At 40.4% G+C, this 25,491-nt stretch overlaps 1 protein-coding gene across 1 annotated transcript in view; it reads left to right on the plus strand.

Annotated features, from left to right (window-relative positions):
• LRP6 (LDL receptor related protein 6) overlaps window positions 1-25,371 on the plus strand; it is a 161,112-nt gene extending 135,741 nt beyond the window's left edge. The window contains exons 19-23 of the mRNA XM_020785777.3: window positions 12,345-12,455; window positions 16,102-16,332; window positions 17,455-17,591; window positions 18,565-18,662; window positions 19,357-25,371. Of these exons, the coding sequence (XP_020641436.1) occupies window positions 12,345-12,455; window positions 16,102-16,332; window positions 17,455-17,591; window positions 18,565-18,662; window positions 19,357-19,648 (869 nt within the window). The 3' untranslated portion in view covers window positions 19,649-25,371. The remainder of the gene's footprint in view (window positions 1-12,344; window positions 12,456-16,101; window positions 16,333-17,454; window positions 17,592-18,564; window positions 18,663-19,356) is intronic.
• Window positions 25,372-25,491: the final 120 nt, after the last annotated feature.

Below are 25,491 nucleotides of genomic sequence, written 5' to 3' on the forward strand. Positions count from 1 at the left end.
AGGGCCAAAGAATCAATGTATTTCCATGTGTCAACGATTAGCTTTTGGTGGTGAGATCCTGCATGGCCCCCCACTCTTATATCTGCCTGACCCTTCCCCTCCATAAACAAGTCTTCTCTTCAGATGACAGAGATGTCTGTCTAGACTCAGTTACAGCTACTGTGTCTCTTCTGGTCAACAGAGCCCACAAACTAGCCCACTTGGTGCATGCTGCGAGATCCAGATGCTAGTCTTCAGCCATAATCATCCTGTAGCTACTAGCCTCTTGGCACTGAACATTGCTGTTTCACTCTTTGCACAGCTTCAACGCCATCCTGAAATATAGATTAGTTTAGTAAATTAATAATAATTAAGGAAATGACTTGGTCTTGTACAAGTCCCATGGGATTGATTTGCAATTAAACTGGCATGGTCATCTCTTCTTTTATCAAGGTTTCATGTTTTTTACCTTATTTAAAATATTTTACCCTGTCTTTCTCTTTGAAAAGCACCCAGGGCAGCTTACAATATTGAAATACAATATTTAAAGTTGAAAACAATGAATATACAATGGTGGTTAACAACCTTAAAAGACAATATTTAAAGCTAAGAACAATGAGTATAATATTGTCATTAAAAGACGATATTAAAGCTAAGAAAAATAAGTATACAAATATATATGTTAAAAATGCCACTCTAAGAAATGGAAAAGACAAAAATGTAAAATAGAAGTAATACTAAAAATCCAGTGAAAGCAGTAATGTGTAACAATCCATCTAAAAATCATGCAACAGGTAGCTAGTTACTTAGGGAAGGCTTGCATGAAGAGAAAGGTCTTTGCCTGCTTACAGGACAGCAAAGATGGGGGCCAGTCTGGCCTCCTGTGGGAGAGAGTTCCAAAGTCTGGGAGCAGCAACAGAGTAGGCTCTATCCTGTGTCCCCATCAGATTCACCTGTGAAGGTGGCACAATTGAGAGAGAAAGGCCTCTCCTGATTATCTTATACCTGAGTTGGCTCATAATGGGACATACGGTCTTTGAGATAGCTTGGATTCAGGCCATTTAGGGCTTTATAGGTTAAAACCAGCACTTTGAATTTTGCCCAGAAACTGATGGGGGAGTTATGTGATCCCTGTAACAAGTCCCCCATCAGCAATCTGGCTATTGCATTTGGACCTGCTGAAGTTTCCTTGTACTTTCCATTAGTTGTTGTTTAGTCGTTAAGTCCTGTCCGACTCTTCGTGACCCCATGGACCACAGCACACTCGTGTCTTCCACTGCCTCACAGAGTTGGGTCAAATTCATGTTGGTAGCTTCGATGACACTATCCAACCATCTTATCCTCTGTCTCCCCTTCTCCTCTTGCCTTCACATTTTCCCAACATCAGGATCTTTTCCAGGGAGCCTTCTCATGAGATGGCCAAGGTATTGAAGTCTCAACTTCAGGATCTGTCCTTCCAGTGAGCACTCAGGGTTGATTTCCTTCAGAACGGATAGGTTTGATCTCCTTGCAATCCAGGGGACTCTCAAAGAGTCTCCTCCAGCACCACAATTCAAAAGCATCTATTCTTCGACGGTCAGCCTTCTTTATGGTCCAGCTCTCACTTCCATACATCACTATTGGAAAAACCATAGCTTTGACTATGCGGACCTTTGTTGGCAAGGTGATGTCTCTGCTTTTTAAGATGCTGTTAAGGTTTGTCATCGCTTTCCTCCCAAGAAGCAGGTGTCTTTTAATTTTGTGGCTTCTGTCACCATCTGCAGTGATCATGGAGCTGAAGAAAGTAAAATCTGTCACTGCCTCCATATCTTCCCCTTCTATTTGCCAGGAGATGGTGGGACCAGTGGCCATGATCTTAGTTTTTTGGATGTGGAGCTTCAGACCTTTTTTTGCGCTCTCCTTTTTCACCCTCATTGAAAGGTTCTTTAATTCCTCCTCACTTTCTGCCATCAGATGGGATCATCTTCATATCTGAGGTTATTGATACTTCTTCCGGCAATCTTCATTCCAGTCCAGCCTTTCGCATGATGTATTCTGGATATATGTTAAATAAGCAAGGAGACAATATGCAGCCTTGTCATACTCCTTTCCCAATTTTGAACTAATCAGTTGTTCCATATCCAGTTCTAACTGTTGCTTCCTGTCCCACATATAGATTTCTCTGGAGATAGATAAGGTGGTCAGGCACTCCCATTTCTTTAAGGACTTGCCATAGTTAGCTGTGCTCCACACAGTCAAAGGCTTTTAGATAGTCAATGAAGCAGAAGTAGATGTTTTTCTGGAGCTTTCTGGCTTTCTCCATAATCCAGCGCATGTTAGCAATTTGGTCTCTAGTTCCTCTGCCTCTTCAGAATCCAGCTTGTACAGTTGTGTTCAAAATTATTCAACCCCCAATGCTGTAAAGGGGTTTAGGGACTATAGTGTACATTTGGAATTGTATTCAGAATGAAATCCTACAAGGACGTTTTAAAGAACCAAATGCAACTAAAATAACATCAATTGTTTATGTAATACAGTAGTAAATGTTTCTTTTGTGGTTTCTTCATTGCCACAATTATTCAACCCCTTAAAGACTACCACTCTGAAGAAGAGAGGTTCATTCAGGTGTTTTCGATCAGGTATTGAAAACACCTGTGGATGTCACCGAGCACCAGTCAAGCATAATAAGCACCAATTAGGCAGCTTTAAAATGACTGTGATACTCAGCTCCTTCTAGACATTTACTGGTGTGATTACAAACATGGTGAAGTCAAGAGAATGGTCCAGGAAGACAAGAGAAGAGGTGATTTGTCTTCACAGGAAGGGCAATGACTATAAGAAGATTGCAAAGAAGTTAAACATACCAAGAGACACCATAGGAAGCATCATTCACAAATTCAAGGCAAAGGGCACTGTTGAAATGCTACCTGGTCGTGGAAGAAAGAAGATGCTGACTTCGACTGCTGTGCGCTACCTAAAGCGTAGAGTGGTGAAAAGTCCCCGTGTGACTGCTGAGGAACTGAAAAAAGATTAGTCAGATGTGGGTATAGAAGTTTCAGCTCAGACAATAAGGCGCACACTGCGTAATGAAGGTCTCCATGCCAGAACCCCCAGGCGCACCCCCAAGAATAAGAAGAGTCAACTGCAGTATGCCAAAAGTCATGTGGGCAAACCACAAAAGTTGTGGGATAGTGTTCTGTGGACTGATGAAACAAAATTAGAACTGTTTGGGCCCATGGATCAACGCTATGTTTGGAGGAGGAAGAACAAGGCATATGACGAAAAGAACACCTTGCCTACTGTGAAGCATGGCGGAGGGTCAATAATGCTTTGGGGCTGTTTTGCTTCTGCAGGTACAGGGAAGCTTCAGCGTGTACAAGGTACCATGAATTCTCTTCAGTACCAGGAGATATTGGATGAAAATGTGATGCAGTCCGTCACACACCTGAGGCTTGGGAGACGTTGGACCTTTCAACAGGACAATGATCCCAAGCATACCTCCAAGTCCACTAGAGCATGGTTGCAGAGGAAAGGCTGGAACATTTTGGAGTGGCCATCGCAGTCACCAGACTTAAATCCGATTGAGAACCTCTGGTGGGACTTAAAGAAAGCAGTTGCAGTGCGCAAGCCTAAGAATTTGACTGAACTGGAGGCTTTTGCCCATGAAGAATGGGCGAAGATACCCGTAGATCGCTGCAAGACACTTGTGTCAAGCTATGCTTCTCGTTTAAAAGCTGTTATAACTGTAAAAGGATGTTGTACTAAGTACTAAGATTGAATGTCACTTGGGGGTTGAATAAAAACTAATAATGATGTGAGCACAGAAAAGACATTTGTGGTTATTTCATTATGAACTTAAGGTTATATTTCTCTGACCTACAAGTGCCTCTTTCATGTAAATGTAAGCAAGATGACTGAATGATCAAAATCAATGTCAAAATGGCCAAAACATTCAATTTCAGTGGGGGTTGAATAATTTTGAACACAACTGTACTTCTGGGAGTTCTTGGTCCACATACTGCTAAAGCCTACCTTGTAGGATTTTGAGCATAACCTTGCTGGCATGTGAAATGAGTACAATTGTACAGTAGTTGGAGCATTCTTTGGCACTGCCCTTCTTTGGGTTTGGGATGTAGACTGATCTTTTCCAATCCTCTGGCCACTGTTGAGTTTTCCAAACTTGCTGGCATATTGAGTGTAGCACCTTGACAAGAATCTTGACAAGATTTTTTAAGATTTTATATAGTTCAGCTGGGATGCCATCACCTCCACTGGCCATGTTGTTAGCCATGGTTTATAAGGCCCACTTGACTTCACTCTCCAGGATGTCTGGCTCATGGTCAGCAACCACACTATCTGGGTTGTCCGGAACATCCAGATATTTCTGATATAATTCCTCTGTGTATTCTTGCCACCTCTTCTTGATGTCTTCTGCTTCTGTGAGGTCCCTACCATTTTTGTCCTTTATCATGTCCATCTTTTCGCGAAAAGAAAATATCTCCAATGTCCTTGAACAGATCTCTGGTTTTTCCCTTTCTATTATTTTCCTCTATTTCTTTGCACTGTTTATTTAAGAACACCCTCTTGTCTCTCCTTGATATTCTTTGGAAGTCTGCATTCAGTTTTCTGTAACTTTCCCTATCTCTCTTGCATTTTGTTTCCCTTCTCTTCTCTGCTATTTGTAAGGCCTCATTGGACAGCCACTTTGCTTTCTTGCATTTCCTTTTCTTTGGGATGTTTTTTGCTGCTGCCTCCTGTGCTATGTTACGAGCCTCCATCCATAGTTCTTCAGGCACTCTGTCCACCAAATCTAGTTCCTTAAATCTGTTCTTCACTTCCACTGTGCATTCATAAGGGATTTGGTTTCGATTATACTTGACTAGGCTAGTGGTTTTTCCTGGTTTCTTCAGTTTAAGCTGTAAGTTTTGCTATAAGAAGCTGATGATCAGAGCCAGAATCTGTAGCTGGCGTGTGTCATAGTTGCCCGATCAGGTCTCTCAAGAAACAGATGTAGCTGGAGCACTAGTTTTAATGGTGGATATCCACTCCTGGCCACCAAGACCTGGACATCCAGACTCAGGTATGATTCCAGGAGCACCTTCAAGCTGCACATCTCTGTTTTGAAGTGGGAATGTAATCCCATCCAGTACAGGCTGCATCCTTATTCCTTGATCTGCCTTTTGGCTGACCAGAAACACTTCTGTCTTGCCTGGGTTAAGCTTCAATTTATACACCCACATCTAGTCCATTACTGATACCAAACACTGATCTAGAGCCGACGTATCTTCCTCAGATTTAGGTGTCAAGGAAAGGTAGTTCTTCTCATCTGTGTACTGGTGACACCAAACTCCAAAACTCCAGATAATCTCTCCCAGTAGTTTCATGTAAATGTTAAATAACAGGAGACAAAATAGAACTCTGAGGGACACCACAGGTCAGTGGCCAAGGTGTTGAACACGAAAACCCCAGTATCACTTTCTGAATTCTCTCCTCCAGGAAGGACTTGAGCCACCGTAAAACAGTGCCCCCAAGTCCCATTCCAGAGAGATGGCTCAGAAGGATATTACGGTCAATAGTACCGAAAGCCACTGAGAGGTCCAGCAAAACAAACAGGGACACAGAACCCCTATCTAGTTCCCAGCATAAGTCATCTACCAAGGCAAGCAAAGCTGCCTCTGCCCCATAACCAGGCCTGAAGCCAGATTGAAATGGATCTAGATAATATGTCTCATCCAGAAACCTCTGGAGCAGAGAGGCCACAAGCTGCTCTAGCATCTTCCCTAAGAATGGGAGATATTCAGTATTGTGGGATCCAAAGAACGTCTAAGGGATTCCTAGAACATCTGGGTCAACACAATTTAGTACTTAGTGGCCTCTGTGAATCACACCCTGGGTGATCCACACATGTGCAGAGCCTCGTCAGAATATTCTAGAGCTTCTGCGATCACAAAAGGTACAAGCCCCTCTGCATAGTACATATGTACCTTGGTGCCAAAGCTCTCTCTTCAGTTTCTCTTCAACTGCCACATTGAGAGCCTCGCTTATAGTTTATATGAGTTTTTTCTCTGAAAAAAAGAGAAAATAAAACCTTTTATTATTATTTTAATCTTATTTCTCTACCAACTACTTGCTTCGGCTTTTGGGGAAAAGCTCCCCCCCCCCCCAAATCTTTGGTTCATCCGCCTCTTCAGGACCCTTTAATAATAAGATCCCTGTTTCCGATGGCCACACTAAGTGCCTTTTTTGTCTCTGAGAAGATCATCAGATCTCTTCCTGTCCCCACTTTAGAAACTTCAGACATGGGGTGCTACACAGTCAACTTTCCAGGCTTACACTTTGACTTTGGGAATAATCCTTCCAGCCAGGCAAACCTATGGCACAACCAACGTGCAAGTCCATGCCTCATGCCAGAGCCAGAGACAAGGCTGTTTCCGAAGGAGCAAAACAGCATCCATCAGCCACCCCCTCCCATTCCGAAGAACAAGGGCCCCCTTCAATGTTGACTTCAGCCTTATTTCGTGCCACCCAGCCTCGCAAGACCAAATATTTGACTTTGACTGCCTTGACATTGAAACCTCCAGTCACCAAATGGAAGGTGTCATAACAAGGACAGTCAGCGTACAGACGCAATGGGCCAATGGCTCTATTTCTCAGCTGCCTTTACTATGAGAGTCACCAACTATCAAGGGATTATGGGTGTGTAACAACACTTCTTATGCGACGACATGTCCACCCTGATTGAGGCAATACCTGATGTTAAAAGGATTCTGGCACAAACCTTTCAGCAAGAAGTCCTCTCAGTGGCTAAACAACCAATGTTGGCAGCACGCCATACTGTCAATGCCTTTGCGGATCCCTCCAGATCCAGGCCCAATGGTCACACAGAGAGAAAATGCTTCACATCAATGAACTACAACTACTAGCCACCCTCAAGGCCTGCAAAGCCTTCAAAAACCATCTCTGCAACAAAATGGTCTAGACAATACCATGGCAATGTATTATATTCTCAAGCAGGGTAGTACTCACTCCTCAAATCTCCTATATTTTGCCGTAGACCTGTGGGAGTGGTGTCTGTCTCACCACATATGTCTCACAGCAGTCTATGTAGCTGGCCAAGACAACAACCTTGCAGACTTACTCAGTCGCAAAGAACACCAAGCTCACAATGGGAATTAGACCAAACGATGTTTTTGTCCCTCTGCACTCGTTGAGGGACACCCACAATCAACCTGTTTGCATCCAGAATGAACCAAAAATGCAAACACTATTGTTCCTGCACAGGAGTTGGCAAGAACAACCTTGGTGACACCTTCATCAGACGTTGGCCCAAAACGTTGACCTACCTCTTTCCACCATTCCCACTGCTCCACAAGGTGGTCGTCAATCTCCGGCAAGACAAACCCAATGGCAGTCTGCTAGCCCCATGGTGGCCATGCTAGCCTTGGTTTCTCACTCTTCGCCAGCTATCTTCTGAAGCTTGCCATCTTCCCCGTCTGCCTCACCTCTTCACCCAAAACAGGGCTCAGATCCTCCACCCAGCACTTCATTTTGCATCGTGGAGGATTCTGCCTCCTAGATTGTTATTTATTATGCAAAAAAACCCACTACCAGGAGAGCCTACATATATAAATGTAAAAAAATCCAATCCTTCACTCCCTCAACAGCACAGTTGCCAATTAATCCTTCTCTCTGCACTGTTCTATATTTTCTTAAACATCTTAAGCACACAGGACTTCCTCATCACTCTTATCACAAGTATATCTTTCTGCCGTAGTGGCACACCAGCCACCAATCTCTCCAGCCTCTAAATTCTTCAATCATCCTACTCTCTAGCATTTTCTCAAAGGATTTACTCTGATACACGCCCTCCCCCACCTCAGTAGTAATTGACACTAGTTCTTCAACACCCTTTCGAGCCCCTCACATCAACGGACCTCCATCTCCTAACCTTTATGACCTCATTTCTCATGGCAATCACCTCTGCACAATGTGCCAGTGAGCTTGCAGCCTTACGGTCTAACTACCCATATGTCTGGTTCTACCCTAACAAGGTGTGGCTTTTTGTAGATACTTTGTTCCTTCCTAAGGTTGTCTCCCAGTTCCACCTCTTTCAACCATTGGTTCTTCCATCCTTCTTCCCATCTCCATCCACTCCTCAAGAACACATCCTTCAAACCTTGGATGTTAGATGGGCTCTAGCTTTCTGTATAGTCCACACGAAACCATTTCAGCATTCACCTAGCCTTTTTGTCAGCTACCAACCTCCATCACAAGGTCTCCAAGTCACCTCTCAGCATATATACAAGTGGGTTGCCTCTGTTATCCAACTTGCCTACCAATTTGTACATCTTCTGGTGCCACAAGCCCTTCGCCCACACTTTACCAGGGCATTGGCAGAATCCACAGCTTTCCCCGGGGGGTTCCCCTCCATGAGATTTGTGCATCTGCCACATGGTCACAGCCGTCCATGTTTTTTAATCACTATTGGCTAGACTTTCGCCAGAAGTCCGATGGAGCTTTTGGACATGCTGCACTTTCTTATACCTTGGTCTGACACTCTCCTCTGGGTAATCCAGCTTGTTAGTAACCCAGAGTGTGATTCACAGAGTTGATGAAGAAGAAAGACAGGTTATCTACCTGTAATTGTAGTTTTTCAAGTGGTCCTCTGTGATTCACACATCCGAGCCCAGCCTCCCCACTGTCATGCCCTCACTCCAAAGAGGTGGTTGACTTAACTGAAGGGAGAACCTTGGTGCCAAGGTACATATACTGGGGGGGGGGGAGGGGTTTGTACTAATGTATCTTTTCTGATTGCAGAAGCTCTAGATTAGAATATTCCAACAAGGCTCAACACATATGCAGATCACCCAGGGTGTGAATCACAGTGTTCAAGGCACAACGAATAAAACTAAATTTTGTGAATTGTAGTCCAGATGTTCTTTGACATTCCATTGCTCAAGAACAATCACCTGGAGTTTGGTGACAGTTTGTGCTCAGTGGTTTAAATGTTCCTGTAATTGTTTTTGAATAATGCCATTTCTGGAGTCATTTATTCTTCTGCAGAGAACCAGGATGAGCTGTCTCAGGGAGCACTGGGACCAAATATTTTCTAAAAGCTGCACATGGCCCAAAAATGTCCATTTTGGCTCATTTCATTTTTAAAATGTAAATTGGGAACACCTAGGCAGCGTTTGCAGTTTTTATTTTTCCCTTTTCTGTACACCAGCCCTGATGCAAAAATCATTTGTCCTTAAGGCCCTCAGGAGTGGAACTAGTGAATTTTTAAACAGTTTAAAAATAGTTTTTTTCATGGGAGGGGGTGCTGTGAGGTGGCTTTAGAGATTGTGTGTGTTCCCTTCTGCCCTGGATAGAAGTGGATCTGTTCATCCTTTGCAGAATGCAGTACAGCATTGCTGATAAATAATGGCATCTATTGTATTGGAAGATAACAGTTCTATGTACCACTGGTATATGAGTGACATTACTGGGTCCTATAATATTTATATATTTGTTTATTTCACATTCCAATGCTGTCCAGGCTTTGTTCAAAATAGAACTCTAACCATAAAGTACAAAAACATACAATAAAAATAAAAGTAAAAACAGCTAGAGAAAAAAAGTAAAAACATCTGGAATATTAAAATCTCAAAGCATACATACAGTTTTTTTAAAATAATTTAAAATGCTGGGGAAGTAAAAATGTCTTTAGCTGGTCTTAACAACAATTCCAAAATGTGCACCAGGTGAGTCTCTTGGGGAGAAGTATGCCACAAATAGGGTAGTACTTATTTAAAAAGCCCTCTCCTTATAGCTACACACCTTACCTATTTTCCTGTCTTGCTCCTTAAGAAATCATCTGATGTGTCCTCACCAACATTCCCTCTAAGCTGTGTGTGCATACGTAGCGTTTCATCAATCCACTGCAGATAGATCAATGTTGCTGCCAAGTTGCTTTTAGTTGCAGGCGAACCCCTGTATGTGGGGAGGGTGGAGCTCTGCCCATCACTAGCAGAAATTAGAGGGAACGTTGGTCCTCATCCAGTTTCAAAGGCAGTACTACATACAAATTTCAGTAATCACAACAAGACGTTACCAAAGTATGGATATATGTAACCAAGGTATTTTGTCTGGTTTGACAATGTGCCCCCCTCTCTGTGCTGCTGCCAAGGCTTCCAAAGGCTTCCCCAGGTCAAAAGGGAGCCCTAGGGAGCTTCACAGCATGACAAAGGATGGGAAGCTTTCAATTAATTTAAATTAATCATGGCCAACATAGGATGATAATACCTTCCTACTAGCATGGCGTAAAGCTGTGCAAGAGGATTTCAGTCACTGAGACTACCTGTGCCTCCACTGACAATGCTGGATCCAAGAGCCACCCCTAAACTATGTACTGATTTTTAAGTGAAGTCCTTCGATAACAGTTAGAGCATAATTCTGTTGTTCAGGCAAACCAAACGTCTTAACACTGGCTCTGATCTCTCTCTTTCTGTGGGGAGTGATTCATTTTTGCTTTACTGGCCCTGCAAGGTCATTGCAGAAGATGTCCTGACCTAGGCCCTTTCCATGCCAAAACCAGTCTTGAAAGAGAGCCACAGTACTAGAATGTTGTATTAAAGAATTCTAAGCACCTCACTTAACTATGTATGCTAGGATTCCATAGGAGGGAGCCATGGCAAGGAAAGTAGTATCAGATTACTATGAATTGATCCTCCTTATCTTAGTGGCTTAAAGCTTTTGCGATGTCTAATAGTTACATTATTTGTTGCCCTTCTAATTTTAATAGTTAGAATCCCTATATGAACGGGAAGGATGAGGTGGCCTGCTCCCCATCTTCCAACTATTGGTAGAGATGTCCTGAGACTAGGAGGAAGCACAGGAATGTACATTCAAGTGTGATTTGTATTTGCCTTGCCTAAATGAAATGAAGGGGACATGGTGGCACTGCGGGTTAAACCGCAGAAGCCTCTGTGCTGCAAGTTCAGAAGACTAGCAGTCATAAGATCGATGGGGTGAGCTCTCACCACTTGTCCCAGCTCCTGCCAACCTAGCAGTTCGAAAGCATGTAAAAATACAAGTAGATAAATAGGTACCACCTCAGTGGGAAGGTAACAGCGTTTCATGTCTAGTTGCGCTGGCCACGTGACCACGGAAAACTGCCTTTGGCCAAATGCTGACTCTATGGCTTGGAAACAGGGATGAGCACTGCACTCTAGAGTCAGACACGACTGGACTAAATGTCAAGGGGAACCTTTACCTGGTGAAGGGAATGGGAAGATCAGTCCATTTGATAATGTCTTGCATTCATTGAAAAAAAAGACTTGATACATAAAGTCCACTATTCTCTGTCCTTCATGTCTCCACATCTTCCAACTATCAGTAGACTTAAAATGCTCCTCTGGATTTTGAAGCTTCAGCAAGTATTGCTCTCACACTTTCAGACATATCATTATAGCACAAAGAGCTAGAAATCTTAAAAACTAAGTGTGATATCATCTCATCCCATTTTCCAACCTTCTCTTCCCTTTCTTTCTGTATGAGTTTCATGAAACTACAGTGGTGCCCTGCATAGCAACGATAATCCGTGCAGCAAAAATCATCGCTATACGGATTCGTCACTATGCGAAATAAAAAAGCCCATAGGAATGCATTGAACCCCCTTCAATGCGTTCCTGTGGGCTTAAAACTTACCTTTTAAGTGAAGAATACTCCATACGGCGGCAATTTTAGCTGCCCAGTAAGCGAGGAATCTGTCCTTGTTTTACCCGGCGGCTATATTGGAACAGCTGATGAGCTGGGGAAAAATCATCGCTATGCGAAAATCGGTAAGCGAAACAGCTTACCAATCATTGCAAAGCGATTTCCCCCATAGGAAACATCGTTATGTGATCGCAAAAGCGATCACAAAAACATCACCACTATGCAGATTCGTCGTTAAATGGAGCGCCCATTATGGGAGGCACCACTGTACTAGTGAAAGGGAGAGTAAGAAATCAAAGCATGCAAAGTAAGAGAGTTTGCTGTATGGTGGTCAGCTCATTCACACTACCATTATCCTCATTCTTTCTCTGTTTTTCCCCTCTCCTCTGCCAGGAAGGTGCTTTGTGGAACTGGGAGCACTCTTGAGAAAGGAGTAGTAGTTCCTCCTGATCTTTTTATGTATTTAATGTTGCCTTTTCCTAAAAATAGCTACTCACCTAAGAACCTGCAATTTGCATATTTTTCAAACTTAATGTGCTTGTTTTATCTCAGCTCTAGAACTCTGATAACTATAGCTATAAAGTATTTGACAGTATTAATTTTTTGAATTGTTATGCTGCATTTTCATTGCCTTCCTGTTTCAGTTATTCTTGTAATTCACTAATTGTGGGTGATCTCTACTTTTACAGTGCTTTGTTTAACAGATCACTTCCGATGTGCCAGTGGGCAGTGTATTGGGAAAAACAAGAAATGTGATGAGCACTTTGACTGTAGTGACAGTTCTGATGAACTGGGATGCTGTAAGTGTGGAAATTTGCATTTTGGTATGGAGTAGGTAGAAAAAAGCTTTATAAATCTTGGCATAAAGGTACAGATGGCTGTGAATGTGGTAAAGATTCAAATATGATTGTGTGCACATTATGATTCTAACTATATAGCCACACCCCATCCACAACTTAATGCTGAAAAAACATATCAGGTTTGCTAACTGCTTTAATTTATAGATATTGCCAACATTTATGTTCAGTCATCTTGGCAAACGAACATAGAGATCATCTAGCAGTAACATCATTTGCATGACTATAAGAACATGTGCTCCATCATGCACTACATCCAAAAAGTAATGCACATAGATATTTACCACAAAAAATTGGAGGCAGTGGATTATTGCAAATCCATCAGGTAGTAGAGGAGGAAAAAAGAAGCCTAAATTATTATATCAGTACACGTTTAAAAAATTACTTAAGGCAGTGAAAATGGAGAATATTTTGAGAACAACAGAAACAAAGGCTCAATATAGCAAACAACAATTTGAAAATAAATTAAACAGTAGGAAAAATAAACTACTACATGAACAACACCTGAGAAATATTGATGGAAAGCATGATAATGATTCAACATGGGCATGGTTAAAACTGGAACCATTAAGAAACCGAAGGTTTGATCTTTGCTGCACAAGAAAAAGGATTCCAAACCAATGTGATGAAAGCTAAGATCTACTAACAGCAAATGTCGACTCTGCCAAGAAAAGAATGAAACTTGTATCAAACCTCATCTGTGAATGTCCAAAGATTGCACAAACAGATTACAAAATTAGACATAATGGAGGAGCAAAATTAATGTTCTGGTCACCATGCAAAAAAAAATAACTTGCCAGCCTCCAAATACCCATGAGAGCATCAGGTAAATAAGGTGTCAGAAAATGACAAAATCAAGATATTGTGGGATTTCTGAATCCAAATTGATAGATACCTTGAACATAACAAACCACATAGTAGTAATAGAAAAAGAAATGTCTGGACCATTGATATTGAAACTCCAGGGGATGCCAGAGCTGAAAATAAAGAATAGGAAAAATTAACAAAATACAGAGACCTGGCAATCAAAACATCTCACTTGTGGATGAAACACACTTTGGTGGTCCCCATAGTCATTGGAGCTTTGGGAACAATATCAAGAAATTTCACACAGTATTATAAGCAGCTGCAGATCTCGGAAATAACACCATCACGGCTACAAAAAACTGCAACATTAAGAACAGCATACATACTGTACCGATATTTACCAGCTACTGAGGTTTTTGATTAAAATTTGTATCTGTTATATAATACCACTCAACGTTTTTATAATTTTGGTTGACTATGGTATTTTTTAATAATAATAATAGAAAAGAATTATGAAGCGCACAGTATACAGTAAATTATGTATGTAGGACCTGTCACAGATCTAAACAAAAAGTTCTATTATGGATGAATGCCTGAAGCTAGCATCAACGGGTTGTGCATGCAGTCATAACCAAGTTTCAAAGATTGTTTTAAGCAGTTAGCCAAATCTTTGCCACCTTTGGTTTTAGAAAAGGAATCTGTCATAAAGTTCTGGTCCAACCAAATTATCACAGATAAAACAATGTGTTTGATAAGCCGTGTATTATACTTCTGGATGCAACAAAGAAAAAGAAGTCCAAGTTCCATCAGCAAGCAACCCTGGAAGTACAGAAAATTAACAAGTACCAAACATTAAGACAAGAAAGTGAAAGATACAGTAGCAAAATCAGATTATCTTCTTCCCCGTATTAATTTCAGCAACTGGAATAATTCCAAATTTTTTAGCTACTAATTTAAAACATGGATCAATAGCTGCTAATTTACTTCCTGAAATAAAAAAAACAGTGATTTTACAAACATGTCCTTTTAGCCACAAATGTTTTGGACTTGTCTCCTAACCTTTTGGCTTAGCCCCCCAAAACATGCCAACAATGCTGAGGAACAAGAAATATGTTTATAACAAGAACAACAGTATATTGCAGCATAATAAGAGATGATCAAGTCAATTCCAACTTACGATAACCCAATCCCTCATTTTTGGGGGGGTGACCCTGCCCGCCAGGGATGGGGTCCGTAGCTTGGGTGTCCATCTTGACCCGGCGCTCACCATGGAGACCCAGGTGGCGTCCGTGGTCCGTTCCGCTTTTTTCCATCTCAGGCGGATAGCCCAGCTGCGGCCCTACCTTGATGTGGGGTCTCTCACCACTCTGGTGCATGCGCTTGTAGTCTCGAGATTAGACCACTGTAATGCGCTCTACGTGGGGCTACCTTTGAGATTGCTGCGGAAACTACAGGTGGTGCAGAATGCGGCGGCCAGACTACTCAGTGGGCTGAGAAGATACCAACATATCTCCCCCACTCTGGCCGCATTGCATTGGCTGCCCATCCGATTCCGCATTGATTTCAAAGTGTTAACGCTTACTTACAAAGCCCTAAACGGTTTAGGACCTCGATACTTGGCGGAACGCCTTCTCCCACCTAGATCTACCCGTGTCACTCACGCGAGCCAGGAGATAAGGCTGAGGAGCCTAACGCCGAGAGAGGCCCGAAAGGAAAAGACCAGAAACCGGGCCTTCTCGGCGGTGGCTCCTCGCCTTTGGAACAACTTGCCCCCTGAGATTCGCGCGGCTCCCTCGCTGGGCATTTTTAAGAAACAACTAAAAACATTGATGTATAGGCGGGCCTTCCCAACAGAAAACCCTTGACAATCTTTTTTTCTTATTCTGTTCTTTATTTTTTTTTTATTTACGTTTCTGCTGTAAAGTCTTAAAGTTACATTGTTGTTTTTACTGTAAGCCGCCTAGAGTGGTCTAATACGATCAGATAGGCGGGATAGAAAATAAATAAATAAATAAAATAAATAAATATTATAAAGTAAAAGTACAGAGTGGTGCTCTGCCACTATGGAACTTATAGAAGGACGTAACAAATAGCAAAGTACATAACCCCATTAGCCACACATGCTCCAGGTGATGTACACTGATCCCTCTCCCGGGAGTCATAGTAAGGATTTGAACTCACACAACTGGCTCTGTAGTCATGTGGTCCAACCCACTGAGCTATGCCAGTTCATAAAAGCATTATACAATTATATTAGCCCCACTTCATGTCTCCTAATTCCAAATCTGGGAAAAGACATTTCATTACAGTGGTGCCTCACTTGACGATGTTAATTCGTTCCAGCGAAATTGCTGTAGAGCGAAAACATCATCAAACGAAATAAAAAAAACGTTCAGTGCATTCCAATGAGCTGAATACCTGCTCATCCAGTGAAGATCCTCCATACGGCGGCCATTTTTGGTGCCTGTAAAGCGAGGAATCCATCCTAGAAAACAGCAGGGAGCCATTTTCTTCAGCCAGTGGCCATTTTGAAACCCGAAGCAGGGAACCGATCATAGTTAAATGAAAAAAAAAACCATTTAAACCATCGTTTTACAATCACAAAAGCGATCGCAAAAACCTAATCATACAGCGATTTCCTTGTTAAGCGAGGCAGTCGTTAAGCGAGGCACGACTGTATATCCTTCAGTGCAGAAGGGTTCAAAAAGCTGATTGAGGTGTGTAGGAACTGTCAAATGGTCAAAATCTTATTTGTATCTCCTTGTTTTTCTCTTACTTTTAGACACAACTGAAGAACCAGCCCCTCAAGCTACCAACACAATAGGTTCTATCATTGGAGTGATTCTCACAGTTTTTATAGTTGCCGCTATGTATTTTGTTTGCCAGAGAGTGTTGTGCCCACGCATGAAAGGGGATGGTGAAACAATGACCAATGATTATGTGGTGCATGGACCAGCTTCTGTACCTCTAGGCTATGTGCCTCACCCAAGCTCTCTCTCTGGATCTCTTCCTGGTTAGTCTTTAGACTTAACATTCATTCCTGGACCATTTGTATAATGCTCTGCCTTTCAGGTAGGGTTATGTACTTACACAGCTGAATCTTGTGTGCTAACTAAGCCAATGTTAATAGGACATTCCCAGCTTAGTCGTTCTTGTTTTGCAGAGTTTGAAATCAGAACTCTGAATTTTTTTTATTTTTTTTTATTTTTGGTAAATGAAATTCTCAAAGTTGCATGTACTATCCACTTCTTCCATAGTCAGGCCCATTAAAGGATAAAATTACAATAGGTATAACGAATCAATAGTGTGCCAAAGTTCTGTAGATGGCTGGTTTGAATGGTGCTGAAAAGTTATTGAGGGGAAATCTATAGATAGTATAATGAACTTGGAGATGAGATTGTCATATAGCAAAGGACTTTTAAGTGATTTAAATAAAACTTGGGGTTCTCCTTTTTTGTCTACTGATTACCTTCAAGAAGGAACGTGTCTCCTCCATCTCTAGTTCTAATGCCTAAGAGTTAACTGCTATCCAGGGGTGGTATAAGCAGGGCTAAAACACATACACAGTAAACTGATACACATGTTCTATGGAAATTCTGAGACAGCTGAATTATAGTTGTGCAGCCTCTATAAATTATGTGTAGAAAACATATTTGCTTCCCCCCCCCCCAGTTTAAATACTAACTTTTAAAGTCATTTTCCTCTTAGTAAAATGGGTGTGTGAATGCACAGGGGGGAGGGGAAAGGGAGAAACGAGGCCAGAGGAAAACTTTGTCTCCTGACAAGAAGATAGTCTGAAAGAAGGATGTGCTCTGTAGTTTGTTCAGTCCAGGACCCAAATGGGAAGTAGGCACTACTGACAGAGAACAAGCCTCCCCAGAGCCTGTTTTTGCTTTTAACCTGTCAAATGTGCTAATTCCACTGAAAGGAGATAGATTTTCTTCACAGTTACACATTTTTTTTCCTTTAGTCTTTTACTCAATGGTGATTGTATTCTTGGCTGTCAGAGGAGATTTTGGTGATGTATGTGACTGGAGAATACTTTCTAACTATTACAGTTCTTGTGGACACAGGATGCTTTTTCCTCCCCAGTCATAAACACACTTGTCAGGAAATGTTTCCGTTTCTTTTTTAGGAATGTCCCGTGGCAAATCTATGATTAGTTCACTCAGTATTATGGGTGGAAGTAGTGGACCACCCTATGACAGGGCTCATGTTACTGGAGCATCATCCAGTAGTTCTTCAAGCACTAAGGGTACTTACTTTCCCCCGGTAAGTCATTTCCAAAAAAGTATCCTATTTTGTGTTTGTTGCATAATAGAGTCTAGATCTGAAAGTTTAACAGTGAAATCTGTTGCAGTTATGTGGTTATTACAGCAAATGTATGTATTTCGTTCTGAGCCAATAAAAATAAAATGAATTTATTAAGATGCAACATTGATGCAGAAGGGATAGATGGATCATTCTTTTTGATCCATCTCCTCTTCACGTATATCTCTGATTTTCCCCCCTCTAAGCTACAGAGAAATTTGCATTATCTTTAAGTGTATTGTTTCACAAAAGTGCGTATTATACATTATACCCAACAATACTTTTTTGTATGGGATTTGCTACATTTTTGAAGTGACAATTTTATTACAAAATTCAGTGATGTGTGAAAAACTAGGGTAACTGTTCTGGTCTAGTTTGGGTACTGAAATATGAAACACTCAAAAATGTATATCAAACATCATGTTTGTTCATACCTAACTAGAAAATGTTTATTCTTTTAGTCCCTTTTAAGTTGGTGGCAATGTGAGGCCTGGCAAGCTTAACATCTTAGCATAGTAATTGTCTAGAAGGAGTTATGATACATGGACAAGTGTAAAAGTGATGCTGTACAAATAGTCTTATATTAAGTTTGTAAGCCATATATTCTAGTAGTACTGTGTAAGCATTTATCAAACAATAAGCATTCTCCTTAGAATCTATACTTTTACTCTCATGTTGCAGCAGCCTTACTAAAGTGATGTGGGTCTGAGTCTTATGAGTACTGGCTATTAGTAGCTATGCCTACTAATTTTTCTACCATGAAAGAAAAGTAATATAGAAATGCAACATTGTATCATCAAATGACTGTAGATGCAAAATATCAATAGTACATAGAATGAACTGGTGCTGCACTTGGTAAGGATGGTGTTACCATGTTTCAAATATTTTTCTAAACGTTTTTTCTGTTAAAATTGGCTCTTTCTCTTTCTGTAAGATTTTGAACCCTCCTCCATCACCAGCTACAGAGCGTTCCCATTATACTATGGAATTTGGTTATTCTTCAAACAGCCCTTCAACCCATCGATCATACAGGTAATTTTACTATCATCCATTTCAGCTATTGTGCAGCCTTCCAGACGAATCCACAAATCCTACCTACATCTCACACAGGCTTTACTAACCTGTCTGCACACACATACAAGTATAGTTATTTCTTAAACATTGCTGTCCTGAAGGAAAAAAAAATTGTTGAAGTGTCCTCTCACTCCAGAAAACCTCCTGTCTCAGGCCATTGTGGCTCAAGGGGCCAGGCTGTTTGCAAGCTTACATCTGTGCTAGTTGGTTGAAAGGCAGCTTGAATTCCCAGGTTTATAACTCTTGAGCCTTTCTTTGAGATGGTCCATGGGTGATCTTTTGACATAGATGCTTATGAACTTCTGAACCAATATTAATACGTTGAGCAAAAAAATTGAGTGAAAGATAAGTAAATATACCTCTCTTTGCAAGATGTGACTTCTGCAAATTTATTCTATTGAAACTGCCCCCAATTTCCTTCTCTTTTTTTTACAATATATTTAATATAGGGCTGCATTAGAGAAGTTGTGTGTCAATATTTTTAATTTAACCTAAAAGCCACCAGGGTTCTTAATGGAAAACAAAGTCCAACATATGAGCAGTATCTGGTAATTGTACATTGGTATATCACATACACAGTGAAGTCTGGAGTTCCTTTAAGGTACTAATGTTCCTTCTTCCGTCCTCCCCCTCTTTTCTTTCCCCACCTCAGTTACAGGCCATACAGCTACCGACATTTTGCCCCTCCTACTACACCATGCAGCACGGATGTTTGTGACAGTGACTATGCCCCCAGCCGCAGGGTGATGACAGCAGTGGGGAAGGGTTACACCAGTGATTTGAATTATGATTCTGAGCCTGTGCCTCCACCGCCAACGCCACGCAGCCAGTACTTATCAGCAGAGGAGAACTACGAAAGCTGCCCTCCATCACCATACACAGAACGAAGCTACTCACATCACTTGTATCCACCTCCACCTTCTCCGTGCACAGACTCTTCATGAGAAACTGCCTCCCTCCTTTGACTGCCTCCAACTCACCAGTGTAAATACTAATTGCCCCTATTCAGCAGGGGGGAGGATGTGAGGCAGGGTATAGTGTATACAGTTAAAAATTTATTATCTAGGGTGGGGTGGGGGATCCTGGGAGTGTACAAAAAGGAGGTGATCGGCAAGGTTATTTATATATTTTCCTAAAAATAAAGTTTGCTGCTTTGTGCCATAATTTTTTTAAAAAAATTTAGACAAAGTTTTTTATTTTTCCAAATGTAACACAAGAAGATGCCTTAAAACATTGAAGTGACTGAGCACATAGGGAAATAGAAGGACCAGAGTGTATTGCTATTCAGTGAGCCAAATACCAAATAAAAAGTAGAAGAAAGCTTTTTTTTATGAGGATGAGAATGAAAGGAGTGGAATGTCTAATGAAGCATCATCATAAATAAGTGCAAAAAGCTGAATAACCTCTTGTATTTTTAATTCTGGTGGACCAGCAATTCCGATTAAACTTTTTTTAAAATTGTCAAGACAGATAACATACGGTACACAAAGGGCTTTAGTTTCTGCAAGAAAACGGCTGTCACAACGGTGAAAACATTTATGCTTATACATAATTATGAAAACAGCACCTTTCGTTGAATTTGAATTTGAATTAGCCCAGTTGCACCATTTTATAGCTCTTTATTCCTTTCTGAGAATTCTACCATGTTCTTGGCTATGGTGGTGTTTGAGACTGTGTGCTTTTAATTACATGTGTGGTTATTTGTTTGGCATCAATATTTCACCATGATGAGACAAAAAATGGGCCTAGAATAAGCTTGTATATCCCTAGCCTCATACCTTCCTGTTGTATTTTGTTCAGTCAGGAAGATTCTGCATTCAAATACACGTGGGGTGCCTTTGTTATCCCCTTTTTGTAGTAGGGGAAGCAGGTGAGAGAATGCACAAACCTGAGGCCTGATCTTTATCTCATGTACAGTCTTTGGGCCAAATAATGAATGAAGAGACCCTTTGTTAAGTGCACGCCTGCCTAAGAATGTATGTGTGAGAAAAAGACAGAATGAGGTTTTTTTCCCTCCCGGTATAATTTGTCTATGTCTCCTATCATACCACTGCTATTTCCATGACAATGACAAGGGTAATAGTACCTGAAAAACTTACCCTCCCAATTCTACAAAATATTTCATTCCCCCCAAAAGTTGTCATATTTTTATGCTACATAAAATAATAATGATAATAATATAGATGCCATATTTATAAATGATAAATTTAACTTTGAATTCATAGTTTAATGTAAATGAAATCTTATATTCTTGCAGTACTTTCAGTGTATTATTACAGTATACCATTCATATATATTAAAAATACTATTTTTTTAATTAGGACACATTTTTTAAAAAAAAAATCAGTCATGATCTGCTCTGCACCATCCAGAAGGAGCAGAAATGATTTCCAACAAACTTAAAGAGTGTATCAGTAATGATGCTGAATAAGGCAATCTTTGCAATGTGAGTACGATATATTACTTCTTAAGTGGCAAAATTTTATTTATCACGCCCAAACCACTGTGAATGTCATTTTTCAACATTATTCTTTAACCTAAATATTTTGTTAACATTTGTTGTGGGGTTGGTCCCCCCTTTTTTTCTCTGCACCTTCTATCATTGGACAGGAATATTATCTTTTTATGATAGTTTTACACACTACCAAGAAGCCAACCCATGAAAACCTTCCTTGCTTTAATTATCCAAATGACTGGAACTTGTAGTTTTTTTGATATTTGGGGCATACAAATCTTTCATTAAGGCTTCCATTAGCTTCAGGCTTTGGAAAATATTTTTTTCAAAGAAGGCAGAGAGAGCCTTCCTTTTTGAACTAGAGGTAGGGAGACAATACAGTGGTACCTCGATTTACGAACTTAATCCGTATTGGAACGGCGTTCGTATGTCAAAAAGTTCGTAAGTCTAGGCAAACTTTTCCATAGGAATGCATTTAAAACCATTTAATCTGTACCTGCTGTTTTTCATTAGTATGTCGAGGCGCTGTTCATAGGTAGAGGCATTATTTCCCATAGGAACTAATGCAGAGCCGATTAATCCATACTCTACCACTAGGGGGAGAAATTTTTATATATATATATCTTCTTTTGACCTGAGATGAACTTAGGTCAACAAAAGGGCAGGAAAGGGTTTTTTCTTTTTCTTTTTCTTTTTTTTTTCATTCATAAGTCGAGGCTCCGTTCGCAAGTTGAAGCAACATTTTGCGAATGGAGCCGTCCATAACTCGAAACATTTGCAAGTGGAGATGTTTGTAAGTCAAGGTACCACTGTATTGTTACATTAATTTTTCAAATACATTAGGAAAAGTAATTACCTCTTATAAGAGCTGCTTCATATGTTATGTATCAGGCAGTTTTATTAGCCATGATTGCATCTACGTAATAGTATTGTCTGCTGAACTAAAGCAGGAAATTGAAATGTGTGGGGTCAGGCAGTAGGTACAGAATAGAGTGTAGAAGTTAACTGTGCTCCGTCTTGCCTCAATATTGTTTACCTGGAAACAAAAGTTCCCCTTTCCCCCTTTGTTTGTTATGGGAATGCCACTGTATCCACAGTATCAACAGTTGGTATGTAATTTATGAAGCAGCCCTTACTTCCTTTCTAGCATCAGCAGAATATAGGCCCCAAGCATGTCCTGCTTTTAAATCCTCACATTTGAGAATATTTTTCCTGACTTGTGCATTGTTACATTTCATGTGCCAGAAGCTCAGTTTTACATCCAGGCCATATGTTAACAGGGTGTTTGAAAATCTAATGCAAGTAAACTCTATCAGAGTTGCCCACAATGATAGTACCTTTCTTGGGTATTATCATTGTCACAGAAAGGGAGACAGTAAATCATATCAAATGTTTAAAAGTAATTATAGTAACAGCTGGCACGTCAGTCTAGCATGTCCAAAATCCTTTTGCATAGTCATCACACTTATGGTGTAACTTTTGGAGTTGAATAGCCTTAGCGTAAGAAATAATCATAAGGCTTACCTGTTGCATGCTTGAACTATGTGATTCCATACACAACAGATAATGTCTGTGGCAATTTCTTATCCTGAAGCAATTTGCCCCCAAAAGTTGCAGTGTTAGCATTACATCAGCATAATTGTGCTAGAGGATTTGGTCCATTTAATTGGAGGAAAAATTAGTTTGTTGCACTTTATTTCCAAAAAAAAAATTGTGCTAGGATTGGAAGCTGAGTTTAGAATTTATTCTCAGGCTTGGCTCCAAAATCCTACAGCCACCTTGCAGGAGGTCTGCAAAAAATTGAGTTAAAGGAGCTTTGCTTCAGATCCATGAAGGTCTATAGTTGTCCCTTCGGTTTTTTTTACAGGATAGACCTACAGAGAGTCCCCTGGAGATGGATGTTGCATTGTAAATAATACAAACGTTCTGTGCAATAGCCAATACATGAAGAAACTTTGGAGGCTCAGTAGAGGCTGAAGTGCTGATGTAAAACAACCCCTTAGTTGTTTACATCTTTAAATGCACATCATTCTGACAAGGAGTATGTCTAAGCTTGCACTAGAGAATTCAGAATATTGCTTTATTTTATCCCATTCCAGATGTTTGTACAATGTTGGCAACAGTCTTTTCTTATTGCAATGTGTGTGTTTGTGCCAATTTCTGTTATGAGGTGGTTGAGCTTATGCTGTCGTATCTTCTTTCTGAGGGACAAATAGGGTTCATTGCCTCCTAAGTGGATTCATTGAGAAGAACTCACTCATTGCTTTTGGATGACAGGCAGTTAATGAATTTCAATAGTATACACAAGGCAGATATGGAAAGAAAAATGCTAAAATTGGCAAATGCTGCTCAAACTAATGCAAGTAACCTATTTAGCCTCTTTGTAAGTCACAAGTTGTACACTGAAACAAATCAATCCTATGGTTAAGTTGCTCTTGAAGAGAAACAAGTGAACTAAGTTTCCACTGCTTTAAAACTATTGAAACTGCACATCCAGCTCATTGGCTTGACTTGTAATTTACTCTGGCTTGTTTTTGCACATGTATTGTGCACTAACAGCAGGTTTTCCATCATTGGGGGTGCCGGACCTTCAAGGGTGCAAGTCTGCAACAGCCACATCTTCAGATCAAATGAGAGAAAGAATCAAAATCAAAAGAAAAGTATTTACTCAGACTCCCATGTGCTTAACATAGTTTGAGTATAACATGTTTTTCATTAGAGGCAGTTACTATTTCTTATTTCCAACAAGGAGTTCTTTTCTCTTGCAAAAGCTCTTCCAAATTTTTCCCTTTGCCCACATTTTTTTCCAGCTTTATGCTACTTCTCCTGCCCCATCAACAGGTAGGGAAAGCATTGATTGAATTGGCTGCCTCCTAACTAGAATATCTGAGTTAGCTGAGCTGACACCAAGGCTGCCAAGGCTCTACTGAATCCAAATCCTTCCCAACCTAGGGATGCTGGAAATTATTTAGGACAACCCTGACCTGGCATAACTTTGTGCCAGCATAGTGGTTGTGAGTCTCAGTTAAGAAGACTGTGGCTCTGACATAACACAGCTCCTCCCTTGATCATCACTCTCTCTGTCCCTTTTTTGGCTCTTTTGCCAGATAATTTTAGCTAGCACAACCGTTGTGCTGGTGGAATTGATATCAGCCAAAACAAAGGCATTGTGCTGGCATGAGAGGCATCTGCCCATTCCAAACTAACTGCAGCCAGAGTGTCTTTGATCTTGGATTGTGCTGTAAATCAACAATTACATCTTTAAAGAACTGTGATTTTTTTAAATGCTTGTCTACTGTGTGCTAACAGGAGTTAATTCTAATTATGAAGAAAGATTGTAGACTTAAGCAGGTTGAGTCTGCTGATTTTAGTAGGGCAGGATAATATATTTTTCTTGCCCATTGAAATGAATGGGACAGAAAAGAGATTTCTGGGGATCATGTCTATACCTCCATTACCTTAAAGCTGAATTCTCTTAGATGTCAAAAGGTTGCAGTTGCAAGAGAAATTGCCAGTTTTAGTAGAACCATACCTTCCTATGGTGTTTGCCTCTAAAGTTATACAGTACATCCAAAATCAAAGTGTGAAGCAAGCTTAAAATAACTCCCAAAACTACTGCTGTGTTAAATTCTGATAGCTTGATTTTAAGGACCATTTTTATATAAGAACACTTCAAATAAAGACAGTTAGTGTAAAATACATTAAAGAGTTTGCCCGGCATCCCTCCCAAATCTTAAGAAAGAAAATAGTAAGAGAGGGGAGGCTCACTCTTATATTGAGTGCCAAAAATAACAATAGTTAAATAATAATTAAATGGAGGGAGAGTCAAGATATCTTCCTCTACAAAGAGAATACTGTCTATCATAAGCTGAACACATCTTGTTTCTAAGTGAAGGATCTGGTGCTGCTTTAAAACTTTTAAATACTTATGTTTAGGTTTTGTAATTTTTACTCTGTCTATTGCTGTCTTTTAAAAATCCAACTTGTATGTTCATAAATTTCTGTATGATGGTGCTTTGCAAGGATGTATTATAATGACCAACATTTGGTCAGCTCTTCTCACTCATTCACTAACACTTTTTTTGTATTGTAAAATAAAAGTGCTTTAATTGCAAGGTGTATATAACCTTTGTACAAAATTCCTGACCCCTTTTTCAATTATTACTATACATGGAGTTGTAACAAATAAATTGATTTTTTATATATAATAAACTTGAGTGGAAAATGTATGTCATTTAACCGTACTGATCAAAAACAGGATCTTGGATTCTTGTTTTTATAATTGAAAGGGTCACCAGGTACAGTGGCCGTACTGTATGAGACATATAGTAA

The sequence above is a fragment of the Pogona vitticeps genome, chromosome 5 (genome assembly GCF_051106095.1).
Source record: "Pogona vitticeps strain Pit_001003342236 chromosome 5, PviZW2.1, whole genome shotgun sequence".
Lineage (NCBI taxonomy): Eukaryota > Metazoa > Chordata > Lepidosauria > Squamata > Agamidae > Pogona > Pogona vitticeps.